This window comes from Anneissia japonica, unplaced genomic scaffold, assembly GCF_011630105.1.
Source record: "Anneissia japonica isolate Jap-2015-1 unplaced genomic scaffold, ASM1163010v1 scaffold1792_len1028045_cov167, whole genome shotgun sequence".
NCBI lineage: Eukaryota > Metazoa > Echinodermata > Crinoidea > Comatulida > Comatulidae > Anneissia > Anneissia japonica.
In genome coordinates this window covers 618,767-640,830 of record NW_022742319.1, presented here as the reverse complement: position 1 = coordinate 640,830, position 22,064 = coordinate 618,767, and the positions used below count along the sequence as shown (strand labels likewise).

General features: G+C 34.3%; 1 protein-coding gene across 1 annotated transcript in view; it reads right to left on the bottom strand.

The window, feature by feature from the left end:
• LOC117119127 (ribonuclease H2 subunit B-like) overlaps positions 1–22,064 on the bottom strand; it is a 26,455-nt gene that overhangs the window by 1,469 nt on the left and 2,922 nt on the right. Inside the window, exons 2-8 of the mRNA XM_033263945.1 lie at positions 19,934–20,002; positions 19,497–19,604; positions 18,297–18,370; positions 17,953–18,067; positions 17,399–17,569; positions 16,062–16,143; positions 2,320–2,449 (exon numbers count right to left, since the gene is read on the bottom strand). Coding sequence (XP_033119836.1) covers positions 2,320–2,449; positions 16,062–16,143; positions 17,399–17,569; positions 17,953–18,067; positions 18,297–18,370; positions 19,497–19,604; positions 19,934–20,002 — 749 coding nt within the window. The remainder of the gene's footprint in view (positions 1–2,319; positions 2,450–16,061; positions 16,144–17,398; positions 17,570–17,952; positions 18,068–18,296; positions 18,371–19,496; positions 19,605–19,933; positions 20,003–22,064) is intronic.

Sequence of the window (22,064 nt, the reverse complement as noted above, 5' to 3'; positions counted from 1 at the left end):
AGATGTGTATAAGAGACCTTTATAGCCTCAAGGAAGAGGTTCAGTATAAATGCCTATACCAGTACCAAAGTATTCAGAGTTACGCATTTAATAGTACAGTTCCACAAGTTCATTAAAAATCATTTGCCTCCTACCAAGTACAGTTACAATTCGTGTGGCACCAGGATTTGCCCGAAATTAGGGGGGGGGGGGTGGCGCTAATGTCCCCTACAAGGGAGCCGATTTCCCTGACAACAGCATCCGTGGGCGTGGCCAACATCGTTCAGAATCCCCTGGAAGCTATGAAATTATGGGATTTGAAAGGCTTAGTTAATAAATATTTACATATGTAAAAAATACAAAGCATTAACTGCTGCAACGCACTTTTACAAGGCTTTCATATTCCTCAAGATGAAATTATCTGAGTTTTTCCAAGTGCCTTTTAATTACCATATCAATATCATAAAAATATTTTATGTTTAAAGGGTGCACTTTTCCATACTTATTATAAAACATATTCTTTAATTAAAACATCTCTATTCAAAATGCGGTAAAGGCAGGGGCGCTGTTAACTACAGCCTTAACATCGGCACTGGTTTGAGCCGCTCCTCGTCTAGGGTTCGGTTGGTAGAACCAAGCCTTCATGGACAAGGACTTAAAAGTGGAGGTCCTGTGTACACATTTGAGGCTTGCCATTCCAAAACCATCATACTGTCGATAATCTTAAAACTGACATAAGACATAAGATCACTTTACTCGTCATGAATTTAAAATATAAATCTCATGGAAACTGAGTAATTAGCACAAGAATGTGGCAGTGCTATATGACCCATCGTTTGAAAGCTTACAATGTGGAGAATAAGAATTTATTAAAAAGTCAATTTTCATTTTTTTTGGTCACTGATGCCGGTTTTTGGGGTGTCAAGCCTCATTTGGTTTATATGCAGTTTAAAGAACCCATTGTATTTTTCGTTAGAGTAGGGTTACCCCGATGCTATGGTTCATTTCAGCCCCTGTCATCATGAAATGATGTGAACAAGGTACTACAGGTATAAGCACCCATTTACGTCGACTAGGTAGCATAGGCTTATTCAGCAAGCCGTCCGGCCGTCTTTTGGACGGCCTACAATTATTTAGGACAGTCACTTTTACCATGACGGCTTGGATGGCTTGTCCTAATCACCTCGGCCTAGCCTAATTGGGCCTGCTATACCTTTAGCAAATTCTTTATATTCTTCAAATCTATCAAATGTTACATTAAACTAAAGCTAAATTATATTTACGTTTGATAAAAACAACATTTATTCATTGAATGTACGTTGTTTTTGCACCAATATTCGGTAGGGATTCCCAATGATGGACGTGGCCCGCCCACTGGCTTCTAATTTGGACGGCCTGTTTCGTTTTTTCTGGCTAAACCCCTGCTTGGTAGTCGCCACACCAGTACGCAATTCAGCACAATGACGCTGCAAGTTATGGGTTATTTTCCTAGCTTTACCTTTATCCTATCTTTAAATATAAAAACCTGCTACTAAGCACAAGCTCGGTGGTCTAGTGGTTATAACACCAGGCTAGTTATCTGGAGGTCATGAGTTCGATCGATCACCACCCGAATCATTTGTGAGTATTCAGTACAATAACACTTCAGGTAAGGCAACCATCACTCTAATAATATTAATCAATCAATCATTTGAAATGTTGTTAAGGTTATTTCTTTGTATAAATTTTTCATGACATACAGTCTGGTACAACCACATATATTTAATTATTAATACTTAGTGCGTTACAAGCTTGATCATAATACAAGCTTCAATGTTATTTAATTGTATCCATGGTGAAAGTATATACAATTACAATATTAATATTCAATAAATTGAGAATTCAATGTAAGAACAAAAAGCCGATGTTCAGATTAATTATTAAACCTATTTACAATGTTGCTTCCTTATTCAACACGGGCCTGTTTACAATGTTGCTTCCTATACTGTATTTAAATGCAAGTTTAATCTGTCCCACCAATGATCACATCACAGAGAAGTTGGCACTGGTTTACTGAGGTGGTTAGAGATGAAGTAATCTTTAGGGAAGAAGGAAATTACTGTACCGTACGAGCGCTAGTCCTTTGAGACAAAAAAAATTTATAAATCTGAACTACTGTACAACCACTGCTTTCAATCCACCTTTGTTCCCTATTTTCAATTTCATCCATGCTCTACTTAATGTTTTATCTGAAGGGCTGAAATGCAAGTATCCAGCAAACCCAACCTTTGTCCCTATAGTACTTGTACGTATGATTAAATATCGGAAGACAACTGCTTTACACTTGGTTTATACACTTACCTTTGTTTTTGAGGACTTTTCTGTGAAGTACTTGCTATAATCTTCCGTAGCCTCTGGAAGATCCTTTGATAGTTTGATCTTCTTAGCAGCAGGCTCGCTACTTTTAGGGCTCACCACCTTTTCTTCAATGCTGCAACAAATAAATTTAAATTATTATATAATATATTATATATTACTGTATTATTTCAATACATTAAAACTATTAGGCACAAATAACATAATTAAATGTTTTTTTTAACAAATACGTAAAATTAATTGGAATTATTGTACTACTGTAATTATTAGATTTTGAGTTTATTATGATATTATTAATTTGTGTAAAATTTAATAGTGTAAACTTTTTGTTTTTGATTAAAGTTTGTCAAATTTTATGTATAATTAGCATATTGTTTAAAAAAACAAATTTATTAGGGACGTGTAAATTTAAGGTTACATTGTAATAATTCAAATTCAATTCTAATTTGTGGTTCATTTAGATTTTTGTTGTGTTTTAGGCAAGAGAATAAAAATAAGATGATGCTGGCTCAGACTTAATCATGACGTCACCTTGCGAGAGAAGGAGCATGGCTTAACGAGGGAGATATTTATACAAGCCTGTTGGTACTCAGTGATCTTAGCATAACATTTATTAGGTGCCGACATCCATTAAGGGTTTGCAAAATGAGATGTAACAATTAATGGCTGCCAATAAGAAATCTAATGAGATTGAGAAGATGGCTTAAAATAAAATTGATGACTTCATTATACTGTGGAGCGTGTGCATCCTTAAAGGGGTTTAATTCCAAAACAGACAGTTATGTAAATCAAAAAATTATGGCCGAGTCTTCTCGGTTTAATATTCAGTAGCATTTTGACATAAATTTTGTGTCATCTTTCTTCATTCCTTGTTTCGCTTACTTATTTTTTTAAAGATAACCGAAAGAGGGTGGAATACAAATAAAAATTAAATTTTGTTTTTTTATTTAGCAAATAGTAAAACATCCAGACAGAGGAGAAAATAAAAATAAAATTGTATTGGTGAATGTAAAGTTGGATGGTTAAATGCTTCAAATTTATATAATTAGGAAGAAATATACATATTTTACCTTTGGAGATTTCAAGGATGCGAAGGGCGTAATAAATATAAACAAAAACTTTTTTATCTTTTTTTATGAAATTCTCCTTTTTTTTTGTGGCGCCGGGTGCACTAATTGGCCGAAAATAAAATTTTATTTTTATTTGAAATCATCAATATTTGCATTCAGCAGGTTCGCTATACAAGGTATAAAAAAATTCTCGCCTTGTCAAATGTTACTTTTTATATTTTTATTTGTGTTAAATGTTAAACAATTTTTTAAGTTTTAATTTTTATAGAGAATATTAATGTATATTGTAAATCATATGCAATTAAGTGTTAATTTCACTGCTATTTGTGATTGAAATAAAATAAAATATAAAATGAAAGTAAACTAGATTTGAACTCGTCACTGAGGATGAGTCGGGTGATCCGCCGCACTTTGACCCACGAGGAAGTGGGCGCGGTGCGGATTGAGCAATATTTAAATGCTGATAATGGCAAAATTAGCTAATTTAGTTTGTTAAAAAAGAATTTGGAACATTTTAAAAGATTTACTCATGCGTACACGCACGTCATGACGCACATGCGCATCTTAATGTCACTGTTGTGTCTTGATATAAGATTATATGTATCAACTTTCATTGACTGCAGATGGCAATATGGTGATGTCACAATGTCCGATCAGTTATTATGATATATAAAATCATATCTACAACTCATGTGCTTTTAGAATGTAATAAAAATTGGGGGTCACCTTTCATCCTAAGGAGCTATAACTGATTTAAAAAAGGCATGATATTAAGCACGTTAAGACGTGCGTACAGGAAATTAAGGTACATCACATTTAACCATGACCTGAAATTTATGCCCACTAAATATCATTCAGAAATCACGACTGGTTAAGGTGATTATGGGGGGTCATTAAACGTTTGAGGAAAGGAAGATGAGGGGGTCATCAAAAACCATTATTTTGACCATGATGACGTCATCAAAATGTAAAAAGAAGTCACATAACGAAAGAGAATTGCCTCAGCTATAACATACTCAAAGTTGGAAGACGATCGACCAAGAATAAGCGAGATACGCTCAAATGCACATTTTTAAAAATGACGTCATCGATAAAATTCAGTTTGTTGAATTCAGATGGCAATATGATGATGTCACAATGTCCGATCGGCCATTATGAGCTAGAAAATCACATTTACAACTCAAAGACTAAAGAGCAGTATGTTTAAAATCAGGCCTGATTTTAGTAAAATTTCACTGTATATCAGCACAAATGCGCACAAAGTTCACTATGTTTGATGTGTGCGTACGGCATTGTTATTGGCCATAAGGTGATTGAAAGGATCGGAAACTTGTAAAAACAATGTGAGGAACCCAAAATGTGACAAAAAAACTTAATTTCTAGCTTCCGTACGTGCTGCGCACGCGTAGTGGTAAATTTCGAAAAATTTTGAAATGCTCGAAATGGCGTGTAACGTGCTCTAATTTAGTCAAAAAGTGATTTCGAGCATTTTGAAATTTTGACGCATGCGTACGCACGCGTTACGAAGCACACGCGTAAAATTAGGGTACATTTAACATTGACCTGAAGTTAATGCTCACTTAATATGATTTCAAAATAGCAAATGGTTAGACTGATATGATCGATAATGTAAAAACGCAAAATTGCGCGTAGCTGACGTCACGCATGACTGGTCACCTTGAAAACCTTACCGCGACTATTCCAGGCAAGTCAAAATGATCGTTGAAGCGACCGTGTGCGTAACTTGTGGCAATTTTGAGATATCGTGCGAACAGAAATGGAAGGAAATGTAGAATAAAAAAAAAAAGATGAAGATCTCTGACAATAACAAGAGGTGATCCACTCGAGAAGCGGATCACCAATAATAATAATAATAATATTTATAATGATAAAATTTATTCGGCAAAGTAAGAGCACAATCTTGCAAGGAGCAAGGAATAGGCACAAGCTCAAACTGCCCTTACTCCATCATCAAAACACACAGTAAAGGCAAAAGAGAAACATAAAAAAGTAAAACTGATTCAATAATAATCAAATGTAATATTCATTCTACATACTACTATATCTGTCTCTTATACACATCTCTAATTGGCTGAAAATAAAATTTTATTTTTATTTGAAATCATCAATATTTGCATTCAGCGGGTTTGCTGTACAAGGTATAAAAAAAGTCTCGCCCAATCATTTAAAGGAATGAAACACTGTAGTGCTAAATTATGTGCACGACCAACTATAGGTTGCTTCCCTGAGATTTTGGAGGGGGATATACGGTAGATATTGGTGGTGCTACCAAGGTGTCAGGGGAAATCCCCACCTTTCCAGGCGGGGGGGGGGGCGGAATGTGCCGAATGTGCCCCAGTTCACCCTTACTGGATCCGCCCCTGCTTCCCCTCCCTTCCTCCCACTGTCAGACAACACCATGATGAGTTCATCTGACAAAAATAATTCACCGATCTAAAATTAATTGATAATCCACCAGAGATTTTATTCTGAAAACATGAGCAAGGCTCTAAGCATACCTCATGGTTGGTTCAGATCCTCTTGGCAAATTTCTGCACCACCATTGTTTGCACTGTGTGTGTTCATTTCAGTAATCAGTGACCAATAAATAAGCAATTGGAGGAGGGTTTTTTTTAGATTCATCGGTTTCTGATCCAGGAATTTGAAATATGGGGCCCAGGGAGAGACCTTTATCTGTCTCTTATACACATCTAGATGTGTATAAGAGACAGCTGTAGGCCATCTTGAGAGCACTTGTAGCTATTTATTGGTGAGAATACCTTGGAACATGTGAATATAGCATTTATCAGTTCAAGTCAAGTGTTTTGTTTTGATCGGTACAGTAGTATGTGGCTCAAGTTCCATCTTGTTTCAAAAATATAGATTAAATCGTTCGATATATGCATAGTAATCTGTTGTTTTTTAAAAATTAAATCAACTCATAGGAGTTTTGTAGAATTGCTTAATTGTAATTTTAACCAAATATCCTGTCTGGTCCATTTAATGTTAGTATCGTAGCACAAAAAGGGAATTTTTGGTTTCCTAACCAAGTAGGCCTAAGGCAAGACTTGTTTTATTCCTTGTTTCACATACTTATTTTTCTAAAGATCATCGGAGGAGGGCAGAATAAAAATAAAATTTTGCTTTGTTACTGTATTTAGCAAATAGTTTTGCCAAAAACATCCTGATGGATTAGAAAATAAAAAATAATATTTTATTGGTGAATGTAAAATGGAATGGTTAAATCCTTCAAATTTATATAATTAGGAAGAAATATACATATTTTATCTTTGGAGATTTCAAGGCATCGGAGGGCGTAATAAAAAAAAATTTTTTTTTTTTCTGAAATTTCCAAACCCCCTGTTGGTTGGTAATGCCACACGAATTTTGCCTTTACAGTATACGAACTATCGGTCTGATAGTGTCGAAATACTGTCTGCCGCCCTCTATTTTCAATGTGTTTACATCTTTTAAGAATGAAAGATGAGAAGGCTCCAAAAAAAGCTTTTTTTTTGACCATGATGACGTCATCAAAATGTAAAAAGAAGTCACATAACGAAAGAGAATTGCCTCAGCTATAACATACTCAAAGTTGGAAGACGATTGACCAAGAATAAGCGAGATACGCTCAAATGCGCATTTTTAAAAATGACGTCATCAATAAAATTCAGTTTGTTGAATTCAGATGGCAATATGATGACATCACAACGTCCGATCGGCCATTATGAGCTAGAAAATCACATTTACAACTATATGTAATAAAAATTGGGGGTCACCTTTCATCATAAAGAGCAGTAAGTTTAATATCAGGCCTGATTTTAGTAAAATTTCACTGTATATCAGCACAAATGCGCACAAAGTTTGATGCGTGCGTACGGCATTGTTATTGGCCATAAGGTGATTGAAAGGAGCGGAAATTTGTAAAAACAATGTCAGGAACCCAAAATGTGACAAAAAAACTTTCTAGCTTCCGTACATGCTGCGCGCACGTATTGGTAAATTTCAAAAAATTTTGAAATGCTCAAAATGGCGTGTAACATGCTCTAATTTAGTCAAAAAGTGATTTTGAGCATTTTGAAATTTTCACGCACGTGTTACGAAGCACACGCGTAAAATTAGGGTACAGTACATTTAACATTGACCTGAAGTTAATGCTCACTTAATACGATTTCAAAATAGCAAATGGTTAGACTGATATGATCGATAATGTAAAAACGCAAAATTCCGCGTAGCTGACGTCACGCATGACTGGTCACCTTGAAAACCTTACCGTGACTATTCCAGGCGAAGCCAAAATGATCGTTGAAGCGACCGTGTGCGTAACTTGTGGCAATTTTGAGATATCGTGCGAACAGAAATGGAAGGAAATGTAGAATAAAAAAAAAAGATGAAGATCTCTGACAATAACAAGGTGATCCACTCGAGAAGCGGATCACCAATAATAATAATAATAATAATAATATTTATAATGATAAAATTTATTCGACAAAGTAAGAGCACAATCTTGCCAGGAGCAAGGAATAGGCACAAGCTCAAACTGCCCTTGCTCCATCATCAAAACACACAGTAAAGGCAAAAAAAAACAACATAAAAAAGTAAAACTGATTCAATAATAATCAAATGTAATATTCATTCTACAGTACTACTATATGATTTAGAAATTGAGAAAACAAATTGCAAGTGAAATGCACAGCGAGGGATTGACATTATGCTTATGGAAAAGTCAGTGGTGACCAATGTGGTGAAAAGTTCGTGGTTACCAATGTGATGAACCCAGTCAATTGTCATATCATTGACAGGGCTCATCCTAAGATCATCGATCAAGCAGCTGATGAAAACACCAGGCATATCCAGCACTGCAGTCCATATGGATCAGACATAGAGGGAAATGAACGATAAACAGAGACGAGAGCACCCACATCCTGAGTCACGTATACAACCCTATTGTTAAGCTACCGCCACCTATTGGTATGTCGTTTTGATTTAAACAATAGAGTTGTCACGTTGAAGATGATGTTCGTGGAATGAACATTGAAACTGTCAGTAAAGGTCAGTTCAAATCAATTGGTTTGTTAAAACAGAAAATTTCTCACATTGTATCTACAAACCAGATAAATATTTTCACCTATATCAAAGTGGGCCTTGAGTTGAGCCTTATTTTAATGAAATTCTCCTAACCATTTTAGTTGAAAAAACTGCCAGCTTTATTATATGTTTAAGGTTCCACTAAATATAATTATGAAAAATAGAACTTAAACTTGCTAAAAAAAAAAAAAAAAAAAAAAAACTGGATGAGTAGAGATGGACTGCATTAATAATTTTTAAGCATTCACGCACAACATGAGAATACAATTTAAATAACGTTGGTCATAACTGACAAGTCATTACCATGATAAAGATACAAAATTGCATTTCTTCCTCATTTATTGCTAGGAAATGCCAACATCATGACATGATTGGCAAATTTTCAAGCAAATTACCATCATAAAATATACAACTAAACAATGCCTTTTGTAATTTTCCAGCTAAAAGTTTAGTGCACTTTGAATTATTTAAAAATTTGCTATTATTTTCTGCAGCGCATAAACAGAGCAATGTCTCTATATGCTCTTTTATCCAGTGTCAAGGAGAGACAAAATAAAGAAAACGCCATTATGTAGTTATTACAGTTGCCTGTCATCCATTATACTATATCAAAGAGCTAATATGTAAAGGAAGAATACAAAAAAAAAATAATAAATCCAAGGCCATGCGAACAATTATACCAGATAAGCAGATAAGATTAAATTGATGAAATATTGAAGGAATTGATTCTATCATAATTTCTTGTTAAGTACAGGGCCATCGGAACCACACCAGCTTGGCTGGACCACTTTTTAAACAAAAATGCACCATGCTCTAGTTTTTGTATTGTATGTACATTCAAATTTCTTGACAGTAATCAAGATTGATTTTGAAAATGATTAGAGGTATAAAATAAAAACAACTAACTATTTTTAAAACTTTTGGGGTTAAAAACTGTCATCACCAGCAGGAAATGGTACACAGGTCAAAAGACCCTGATTTTACTTGCGATAACAATTTAAACCAATAAAGTGAAGGACAATCATTTTTTTAAAAGTATGCATGTGCTATTTCCTGGCAGAGGAACTATTTTTTCAACTATTTTGGAGCTGAGGTTGGTATGGTATAGTCCTCACTAACTTTGAATCCTGTATCTGCCCGTGCATTGGGTTTGGAACAGCTTTGCAAGTTGCGGCTCTACCAACCATGTTCGGTTGAGTTGGTTATGCACTCAAACCCCACTAACTCCATTATCTGTTGATAGGGGTAGCAGGTCTACGGTTTAACAGCCTAATTTATTAAGCCCCCCGATCACTTACAAAATGCTTCCAATAGCTATGAAGTATGTAGCATTGTGGACAGTCGTGGATACACAAATTTGCCTACCGTGGATCTAAAACGTTTGATTGGCGGGCCCAAACCATGAGGCCGTCTAGAGCCTTAGTCCAGTTCTCAGAAAAAAATCAGGATGAATTATTTTATGGTATATATGGCCCACTAGTGTGTTTGGAGAAATAGTGGTTGGCAGCCTAAAAGGTGGAAAGATAACATCATAACACGGACAGGCCTCAATATAAATTCTCTTAACATGCTTGTCAAAGACAGAAAACTGTGGAAACAAATAACTCATGTTAGTGCGCATTCTGCCGTAGGCGGAGATAGCGAATAATGATGATATACGGTCCAAAATTGTAATTTTAGACCATAGCTGTATTAGGGAATAATGGCACTCAAGTTAATGTTGTTTGTTCAGCAAATTGCTGAATTATTTTTAGTCTGACGATCTTTTTAATTTCGAAGTTTGTATATAAAAAAAAATCCTTCTTAATATCCATTTAATAATTAAGATAGCTTATAACATGTATTGTTACTTTTCCCATAATGATGTTTTTGTGTTGTATTGATGTTTTTGTGCTGTATTGATGTTTTTGTGCTGTATTGATGTTTCTTACAGTACTGTACTTTCTTTTAAAAAATCTGTAGAGTACAAAAAACTATTTTTCTGATGTATTTTTAATATACTGTAAAACCTGAGATTGAAGCCCTGGGCTTCTTTCTTTTTGCGAACTTTGAATGGGCTTATTTTCGAAATGGGTTTCATTTTGAGATGGGCTTCTTTTCGAGGCTACTTTGCAAAGTAAAGAGGGGGCTTCTTTTCAAAATGAATGCTGTAAATTTTGTGAATTTGTGCTATAAAACAATAAATAAGGCCACTGTAACATCAATCTGTATCATGAAGTGTATTTAAATGGCATAAAATCAACTAAACTACTGTAAAAAGCTTGTTTTAAATTTATTTTGTTTTCTGAAATTCATGTACAGTGTTTGTACTGTGCTATCTCGAAAAGCCTATGCTATCTGCAAAAGAAGCCCATGAGCTTCTTTTCGAGATGGGCTTCTTTTCAAGGCTAGTTTTGCAAATTAAAGAGGGGAGGCTCCGATTCGAGATGGGCTTCATCTCGAGATTAAGTTCACTGGGCTTCAATTCGAGGTTTTACAGTATATTGGACAAAATAAATGCTGCGGATAGCAGCGCATTCATTCATTCATTGTTGAGGGGTTGGAAGACAGGGGTCCATGCTTGTCCAAAGGTGGGAGAAGGTGTTAATTCTTCATTCATGGAACTTTTTCAATTGTTCTCTCTCTTAAAATATAAGTATATTATGCTTCCATTCAAAATAGAAGAACATTTTTTAAATAATAATAATAATAATAATAATAATAATAATGTTATATTTATATAGCACATATTGCACATTGCATATATGCGCTTTACGCAGAAATTTCAAATGGCAACCGAAAAAAAAAAAAATTATTATTTTGTCATTTATATTGTTACTTCAAATAAAATTTTGTATTGTTTATTTTATATATTGTATAATATTTGTATATCGTATATATTGTATTTATATTTTCCCTAGCATATGCTGTATAGTCAACCAAAAAAAAAACAAAAAACAAATAATAATTTTGTCAATTATATTGTTACTTCAAATAAAATTATGAATTGTTTATTGTATATTGTATTAATTTTGTATATCGTATATATTGTATTTATATTTGCCCTAGCATATGCTGTACATTCAATGACATCCAAACTTGGTAGACTTGGCAAGCATCTAATTAGTCTGTTACATATAGACTACTGAATGAAAGCCAACTAAGAATCTTAAGCCACAGTCTTTAGAAGATTTAACAGAGATAGAATATAGATAAGGACCATGACCTTTGGAAAAATAATGTTGTAGATCTACATATAGTTTTCAACCAGAAAATTATAATTAAATTTTGATTTCAGTCAATCAACCCACCTATGAGGTTTGCATATTATACCAGCAAAATTTAAATAATATTCACCAGTATACAATTACAACCTGTATATTTTATGTGTCTAAGCAACTTTTTAACAATTGATACTTATAAATTATTATTTGAATTTTTTGAGGGGTTGTTTTTTTTTTTTTTTTGATTATTATTTTTTTTTTTTTCTTTTTTGAGGTGGCAATACATATCTTTAATGGATGCATACAACTCCTATATTTGTGACATAGGCCTTTAAAGTGACCAGTGATCAGCCAGACCAAATGAGTTTTCTAATATGGTACTTTTTCCCTTGACCAATTCACAATTTTAGACCTAATTGCCAACATTATGTAACAATTACTGTCACATCTTGATGGTGGTCACATTGCAGTTTTTTGCCGGCAGCAGTAATCGAGCTAATTATTTTCAAATAGTTATCTTATTGAATTTTCAGCTTTCTGAATTGACATGTCATTACAACTACCATGACGATATATATTGTTACCTTGACATTTACATTATTATTGAAATTGGGATTGGATATATGAGGGTGCAATGATTAACTGAGGCCACACAGGTTATCTTTGGCGATAGCTTGAGAAAAAAAAAGCCATATGAGGTGATTTTAAACTACCTGCATGTCACAGTCTTACCAAAAAATTAAAAATAATATATAATAATAAAAGTAGTACGTCATGCCTACGTAAAATGTAAAATTATGTTTATGTTTTAATATCCTTAAGGGTCCAAAGAACAAATTTCATGTAGGCTGTATTGTATACTAACAATAATGAATTTTTTACTTATCTTTATTACCACTGCTAAGGAGCTTATGCATTCACTGCTGTTGGTGGCAGTATATGGAAAAACTAATGGAATGGATCATTATAAAATTTAGTGGAGTGGTACTGTACATACTCATCAAAGAAAGAGGCGATTAAATTGTGGGGTAAAAATTATTAATGGTAAAAAGTAACGAGGACTATGCAGAAACTATTAATGGATAAACTTAAGTGAAATGGTGCACAGTGGTCTAAACTCTAAGTCTTGTCCAGACTTCAATATTTTATTTGACTAAAACATGCATAAATATGGCTACTGACATCACCTTATCACCAAAGACAAGCCAAACCAGTCACTGGTTACAAAAACAAATTGACTTTTAGTTATTACAAAAACAGTAAAATGAGAGCTATAAAATGGTAAAATAATCATTTAAATCCGACATTTCCTTATGAAGTTACAAGCAATTAAACATAGAGCTGTTTAAAGAACAATACTTGAGAAATCAGTCTTCAAAGTTTATGATTTCATCAGGCATTTCTCAGGCAGACACCGTTGAAAATCGTTAAAAAGTGTTGCTTTAACATTGAAAGTGGGGAAAATAACAGCATAGCATGATGTATACATATAAAAAGGTTAGTTTAGTGCAATAAAATAGATTTCAACAATTTTGACATTCAAGCATGTTTTGGCCATTATCTCTGAAACACGATTTGCGACAAGTGACTGGTTTGGCTTGTCTTTGCCACATATACATAATATACAACAGTGTTTTGTGAAAGAAAATTTGATAATCTCTATAGAGGTAAATTAATTTTTTAGGTAAAAGTTCAAAGAAGTTTTGGTTGTTTTTTTTTTTTTTATATTATTCAGTAGTCAGGTTGAGGTATGCATTCAATGGAGTGACCACTAGTTAATGCCTGTAACATTTTTAGTTATTTTTTTTATATAATTTCAATGCACCTCTGCTAGGCTTCTCGCATACAAATGATTGGGCAATATCACCCAATGGTAACTTTGCTGTCGCTAGCTATCTTGTGAAACTCATATTACAAAATCTCACTACTGACAAGACTCTTATGAATTATTTCATCTGCTTTGGTCAAATAAACTAAAAATGAATCTCAGCTCCTCCTAACCCACAAACTGTCAAAATTGTCAAGCATTTATTGATGAAACAGGCATTGGTAGTTACAGTACCTCACAAATGTAGCATTGTGTTAATGAAATACATGAAACTAGCCCACGAGGGAGCTACAGTGCATCGGTAAGAAAATATTCTTATGAAAGGATCTCAAGAATGTAGATCACAAGTGTGTTGTAAAAGTGGTTTGGTACAGTGGGGGAATGATTTTCCAATCTCGAGGTCAGGGATTCAATCCCTCCCTTGCTATGCATTTCACTTGTGTCCTTGAGCAAGGAACTATATCTGCATTAATTGCTTCTCTCCACCTAGGAGTATAAGTGGGGTACCTGGGTTAGAATGCCAAATACGCTGATTAGCTGCTGCAACGTTATGGAATACCTCCAACCCCCCCTCCATGTTTAATCCAATGACTGTGGAAATAATAATGTGAAGTGCCTAGTGGTCTTAGCATGATGTGCTATATAAGTCTACCATCATTATTATTATTAATATTATTAGTTTTAGTATTGAATGACTGCATTGACTTGTCTATTTATTATATGAGGCTTACCAGCCCAAACCTGCAAACTGTCGCTACTTGTTAAACTGAGTAATTAGCACAAGAATGTGGAAGTAATTTACATTTTAATACAGAGAGAAGCTGTTATACTTTTACTCAAAGCTTTGGCAATAATAAGTCTATTTGACCCATTATTTTAAAGCTTTTAATGTGGAGAATATGAATACAGGTCTGCCTCCAATTAAAGACCACTTTTGGGACTGGGGTTTGCATGGTCTTTAGCTGCTCTGGTCTCTAATTAGAATAATAAAGATAAAAGACATTTGTTAATATGGTCCACAGAAAAGTGGCCTTTAATTGGAGGTGGTCTTAAATTGGAATGGTCTTTAATTAGAAGGATACCCGTATCAAAAAATTTTCATGGTTTTGTCACTGACAAAAAATACATACCCAAGTTGCTTGGCTAGCTTCTGAGCTAATGGTACTTGAAGGTAATCACCGACTAGCCCAACAGCATACCTCATGTAGTCTTCTGAAACAGTTTAATAACAATACCAAACAATTAATTATTTATTTCTATATAAAACCTGTCTCTTATACACATCTAATGGTGCACAGTGGTCTAAACTCTAAGTCCTGTCCAGACTTCAATATTTTATTTGACTAAAACATGCATAAATATGGCTACTGACATCACCTTATCACCAAATTGGCACATCATGACTATTATATGTGGCAAAGACAAGCCAAACCAGGCACTGGTTGCAAAAACAAATTGACTTTTAGTTATTACAAAAACAGTAAAATGAGAGCTATAAAATGGTAAAAGAATCATTTAAATCTGACATTTCCTTATGAAGTTACAAGCACTTAAACATAGAGCTGTTTAAAGAACAATACTTGAGAAATCAGCCTTCAAAGTTTATGATTTCATCAGGCATTTCTCAGGCAGACACCATCACCCAATCGTTAAAAAGTGTTGCTTTAACATTGAAAGTGGGGAAAATAACAGCATAGCATGATGTATACATATAAAAAGGTTAGTTTAGTGCAATAAAAATAAATTTAAACAATTTTGACATTCAAGCATGTTTTGGCCATTATCTCTGAAACACGATTTGCGACAAGTGACTGGTTTGGCTTGTCTTTGCCACATATACATAATATACAACAGTGTTTTGTGAAAGAAAATTTGATAATCTCTATAGAGGTAAATTAATTTTTTAGGTAAAAGTTCAAAGAAGTTTTGGGGACAAGCCAAACCAGTCACTCGTCGCAAAAATCGATTTTGAGTTATTAATACAGTGTTAGAGAGTAAAATAATAGCTATAAAATGATAAAAAAAATCATTCAAATCGGACATATCTTTATGAAGTTACAAGCGTTCAACCACACAGCTGTTTAAAGAACAATATATGAGAAATTAACCGTCAAAGTTTATGATTTCAGGCATTTCTCATGCAGAAACTATCTTTAAATCCTTAAAAAAGTATTGTTTAAACATTGAAAATGGGGAAAATAACAGCATAGAATGATGTATAGATATATAAAGGTTAGTTAAGTGCAATAAAATAAATTTTTAAAAATTTGACATTCCAGCATATTTTGGCCATTTTCTCTGAAACACGATTTGCGACGAGTGACTGGTTTGGCTTGTCTTTGCCACAATTAAAGACCACTTTTGGGACTGGGGATTCCATGGTCTTTTGCTGCTCTGGTCTTAAATTAGAATAATAATGATAATAGACATTTGTTAATTTGGGACCACAGAAAAGTGGTCTTTAATTGGAATGGTCTTTGATTAGAAGGAGACCTGTTTTAAAAAGTTTTCATGGTTTTGTCACTGACAAAAAATACATACCCAAGTTGCTTGGCTAGCTTCTGAGCTAATGGTACTTGAAGGTAATCACCGACTAGCCCAACAGCATACCTCATGTAGTCTTCTGAAACAGTTTAATAACAATACCAAACAATTAATTATTTATTTCTATATAAAACTATTCATTACAATGGCAGTCAATTAAGTCAAAATAAATAAGTCAGACAATTGGAACAATTTGAACATTTATTAAGTTCTTTTATGAAGCCTAGTGAGAGAATTGCGTTTTTATACAGATACAACCATTTAATTAATATGTATAAAATATAAAACACTGTACAGGGCACCCCCCCCCCTCACAACCCACCCTGTAGCGTGTGAAAAACATTTGATCGATGAATTTCAAGAGTCTGGTTGATCGCACTTGCAGTATACTCACATGCACTTATATTTTTTTTATGTTGTTACCAAATTAGTGTAGCGCCCTCTCTGTTATTGCACACAATCAAGGTATGGATAAATTCAAGGTGGTTATTGTTTTCAAAAAGATAGGAGACAACAATAATATGATTGTCAATGAATGGATACAAGACATAAAATTAATGGCTAAGAAATGTCCTCAAGAAGAAGTAAATAAAAATGGTTAAAAACAAGACGGAGATAGATCTGACCATGTTACAGGAAGACCTCAAAAGAGAAAGGCCATTGGCATATCTACGGGTGGGGGAGGGGGGGGGGAGCGCACTTCCCAAAGCGGGGGGGCGCCCCCCTCCCCAAAAATTACTCCACCCCCAGTCGCGCCCCCCCCCCAAAAAAAATCACGGTCAAGTAGTTAAAAATCACCTTATTTTGCGAATTAGCGCCCTTCTACTGATCATCGAGCCCCCCCACCTCACCTCCGCGCCCCCATCAGGCCCCTCCATTTCAAGACTTCTAGATACACCACTGAGAAAGGCTGATTGTGCATATTAAGACCAAGCATTCTTAACATCATGCATTCTTCAACCAACCAATGGAGAAAAGAATGGTCTAAATCCACTTCAAGGCTCTGGCAATTCAATCCAAGCTCCTTTAAATAATCCTATAGGCTAGGAACTCCCTCGTCAAGCATGGGTCCGCCTCAATAGCTTTAGGACTGTTTGGTGGCGACATGGATCAGTTCTCCTAAGAAAAGGTGCTTCGCCATCAGATGCTTGAAGTTACGGACAACCTAAAACTTGACCACACCATCAACGACTGCGAAGTCTTCAAATCCCCCCCCCCACCAACAAGAAGAAGAACTTGTGGAATTGGATAGCAACACTAGCAGCTGGCTTACAGCAACGGATATCCCAGTGTTGTGTGTTAACAACCATGGCATTGTACTACTCAATCACTACCTTTTGAAGCTCCATTTCCCTTGCTACTCCTAACGAAGGTCGCTGATTGTGCACCACCTGTCACATGGATACTCTTCTCCTCCAGCTTTGTGGCTACTTGTTCAACTTTCGCTTTCAGCCATGTAATGGTCTTGTCTTCGCTGTATCGGTAGGCTGTGAACTCGACACTTCCTAAAGGTGGCAGAAAACAAAATATTCTAAATAGGATAAAATTATAAGTATTGTATATAAAGTTCTAAAATTAATTCTAAATAAACTAATTAAAGATGGAGTGTGTATAAGTTTAAGTAAGGGTCAAAAAGTTTTGTATATTTTTTTTATTAAATACAAATTGTGAACAGACAGTGATGTTAATGCTCTACTTATGTTAAGGGAGAATCTTAAGTTTAATTTTAGTATTCCTCATGCTCTGTTTGCAACTAAAAATGTATACTGTATTATAATTGACATGTTCTGCATGTTATTGTAGTTGCCATAAAATAGGTCATAGTGAAATCTGGGCTTATTTTTTAAACAGAAAAATGAAGGATGAGGGGTAGGGGAGGATGACTTACCTTTACAGTCTGATACTTGGCTAATGTCACACTTTTCACAACATTTTAAAAGTCTAGTGCATTGTGGGAACTGTTTGTCATCAACTAATTGGTCTAGAGTCATGTACATGCCATTCTGAAAAAAAAAATATGTTTTACAATAAACATCTGTTTTTGGATTATAATGTTTATGTGTGTTATAATACTGTCTTATGAACATTTGCATGTATTTTCAGATGATGATGATTACGATTTAATGTAATGACGATTACAAAGATGATGGTAAAGTTTAAAATGTTTATTGAGAAATATTGATGGTATATTAATGAAGATAATGTTGACATTATTTGCAATAATTGTCCTACCTCTGCTGCCTTTATCAGGTATGGAAGCAACAAGAACAATGGATCCACTGATGTTGTTATTCGCAGACTTCCATCTGAATTAAACAATAATTGAAAATAAATTATTGTATTCAATATAATGTAATTTGATGCTATGGCTAATTAAAAAAATTATGCCAAAAATTAAATCATACAAGGTTCATACACCTTGGGTCACAAAGAGTAGAGAGGTGCTTTAAATTGGTGATTATGATGCTTGCCTTCTAACCCTAGGGCTATAGGCTTTTAAATCTTGTTAACACACCAAGTTTTTCCCTTCACACCCAAACCAACTCTATTCCCTATAGCCCTACTATGCCTTATACGGATAGTTTATGTAAAAGCATATTGTTGTTTATCTTGTGAAAGTGATTGCCACTTATTAAGTAGTACTGTGATATAATAATAATAATAATAATGTCATTTTGTTAGGCGCACGTATCCATCCCTAGTAGGGGTGCTCGCGGCGCCGTTTTCCACCTGCCGAGATATATCTGCCATTTGGTAATCTGTGGCCTATGTGCCTAAATTAATAAAATTATAAATAAATAAGACATTTATATAACCTTTCCACAAAATTGACAGACCCACAATGTAAATTTCAAAAAACCAAAAAATTTAAAGGTCATGATCAGTTGAATGTAAAATATTGCCATTAACTTTTCTATACCTAAATCCATTTTCCAATGACTTCAAAATTTTAAAATAACACTAAACTTTTCAAAACCCATACAGTAATGCTCACAAAAACTGCCCTTTTGGACGTGTCCTGAAAACGTCTAATTTGCGTCCATTCAGTGGGCGTCCTATGCAATTGAGGTTTTCAACGACATTGCTAATTTGACTCAGAGCCATACTTTTCGTAGAATAAACAATTAATAAACAATCCAGTAGTCGCTGATTATATGTGTCCTAGAACAGCGTTCTAAAATATACATTAACATAGAATCAAAATTTAATTTCATTCCAGATAGTTACAAGAAATTAAATAAAGAAATATAAATTTAAAAAAAAAAGATTATAAAAATATATTTAAAATGATGATTGGTTGCTTTGATAAGTTATGCCCATATACTGTATGGTGATGATGTGATGTCACTATGACCATATTTAGGCATGGATGATGTCACATGCTTTTGTTGAATAAAATTTGATAGTCTGGACAGGTCTTTTAATTATTACCTCTTTGAACTGTGTCTCCAATAAACCATGATCTGTACTTCTCCTTCAATGCTAACAATTCATAGATCTTGTATCCGTCATTGCCAACCAGAAACAATGCACACTTATCTAAAAGGAGACAAAAAAACAAAACATTGCATGTTACAGCAACTTTAATTAGATTTAATGTCAAATCACAATTAAATAATCAACAAACCGGTACAACACAAGCAAAAGTGATGGTAGGTCCCGAAAATGAGGGGTAGTGGAGTTTTGAGTGTGGCAAAATTAATCATTTCCACAACACTAACAAAATTCTCACAGGTATGTAGTTATTGTGGGCGGGGCCACCCAGCCTTGAAGTTTTCCACCCAGTCTAAAGCTCATTTCATGGCCCTCCACCCACCCTTTTTACCCAATTTTCTGGGTTTAAACAAAATGTCTGCCACCCCACTTACCAGTTTTTGGATGTCGCAGTTTGATAAACACAGGTCGTTCCCCTTCACCTGACCCTGTTACCTCACATTCTGAAAAAGTACATTTTAGAAAAAGCAGGTTTAACAACAATTTTGTTTGATCAGTTGAAATCAAGATGGAATAAGTAAATACTTTACAAAATTAATAACAATAATTATGGTATTAAAGCAGCTTACCTACCTACTCCTCCTAGCTAACCTTTACCATGAAGGTGCATTGCAAAAGTAGGCATACAAATAAGTTGGAGGGCCAAAGTAAACTTTTAATTTAACACTAAGGGCTGCACCTGAACTTTAACTCTGCTATTATAGCACTTTACATGTACGCTCAGTTTTAATAATAATTTCCACAGATAGTGTCATTTTGGTTGTGGTTCATTTCGAGTCATTACTATTTTAGTTGCAGTAATATAGAGCGCCAATTTATCATAAATACAACTCTAAAAAAAAACACAGTACAAGAAATAGATATCAACATTATCCTGACACCCTTGAAACTACCTGTATATTACAAAATCTGGAATAGCATCGCCGAATAATGTTGCTTTAAAAACAAAGATTCCAATGACACCTTAGAAATGAGAGGGATTTTTGTAAACATGATCACCACAAGACTGAGTAAAATGGCCTTACATCACAGTACAGTAGGCCTACGATCGCCAAGGGATGATGCTTTAAGAAAATATTTCCACGACACCTCAGAAATAAATGACCTTTTTTAAACACAATCATCTAAGTCTAAGTAAACTGGCCTGTTAATATCACAGTACGATCACCGAATGATGTTAAAAAGATTCCGATGACGCCTCAATGCGAGTGGTTTTTGTACAACATGATCACCACGCACAAGGGTAACTGAGTAAACTGACCTGTTAGGCGAGATTTTTTTCATACCTTGTTTCACGAACTTATTTAATTTAAAGATTGTCAGAGGAGGGCGGAAGAAAAATAGAAATAAAATTTAGTTTTCAGTATGATAGCTGAATGATGTGGTTTTTAAAAAAATGTTATGCCTCAGTTGAGATTTTTGTAAACATGATTGCAAGGATGAGTAAATGACCACTATGATGTTGCTTTCAAAAAGATTCAACAACATGACAACATGTAATATCTAAATATTAAAAATAATATTGCATTGTTGCTAACATCGAACACAAAATCAGCCAAAAAAATAGGTCCAATAAATACCAAAAGATAAGCCTCAAAAACTGCTGATTTTTTTAGTGATTTCGCCTAACCGTGGCCTGGGCTTATGCTGCTAGCTATACAGTAAGCTTGTCTGCCTAAAGAGAGGCTTACCTACTCCTAACAAGAAAGCTGTGTAGGCCGAATTACAGTCAAACCGTACCCATGCCAACCCGTACCCACAAACCGTACCCAAATTTTGGGCAAACCCGTACCCAGAATTTTAGTCAACCCGTACCCATCTTTGATCAAACCGTACCCATCGTTGGTCAAACAGTACCCAAGTTTGATGAACAATATTATTTACTATATAGAACATTACGCAAATTTTATTGTCTATTTAGATATTAATCATATCATGTATTATGAACGCCTAACTTACCGATTAGAAGATGTATTCTAATATCTTTGATAGGATGCATTCAATCAAGAAATTTATGATCGTCGAAGAAGCCGAACACGCAAGTTGGGGGCGCTACATATTATGGCTCCATTGGTGGTGTCGTTATTTGTTTTCACGTATAATTTTCACGTAAGAAATTATAATTTTAGATTATTATTGTTAGGCCTACGTATAGTTAAGAAGTTATAATTTTAGATTATTATTGTTAGGCCTACATATAGTTAAGAAGTTATAATTTTAGATTATTATTGTTAGGCCTACGTGTTAATTAATAAATTATAATTTTAGATTGTTAGGCCTACGTATAGTTAAGAAGTTATAATTTTAGATTATTATTGTAAGGCCTACGTATAATTAATAAATTATAATTTTTGATTGTTAGGCCTACGTATAGTTAAGAAGTTATAATTTTAGATTATTATTGTTAGGCCTACGTATAATTAATAAATTATAATTTTAGATTGTTAGGCCTACGTATAGTTAAGAAGTTATAATTTTAGATTATTATTGTTAGGCCTACATATA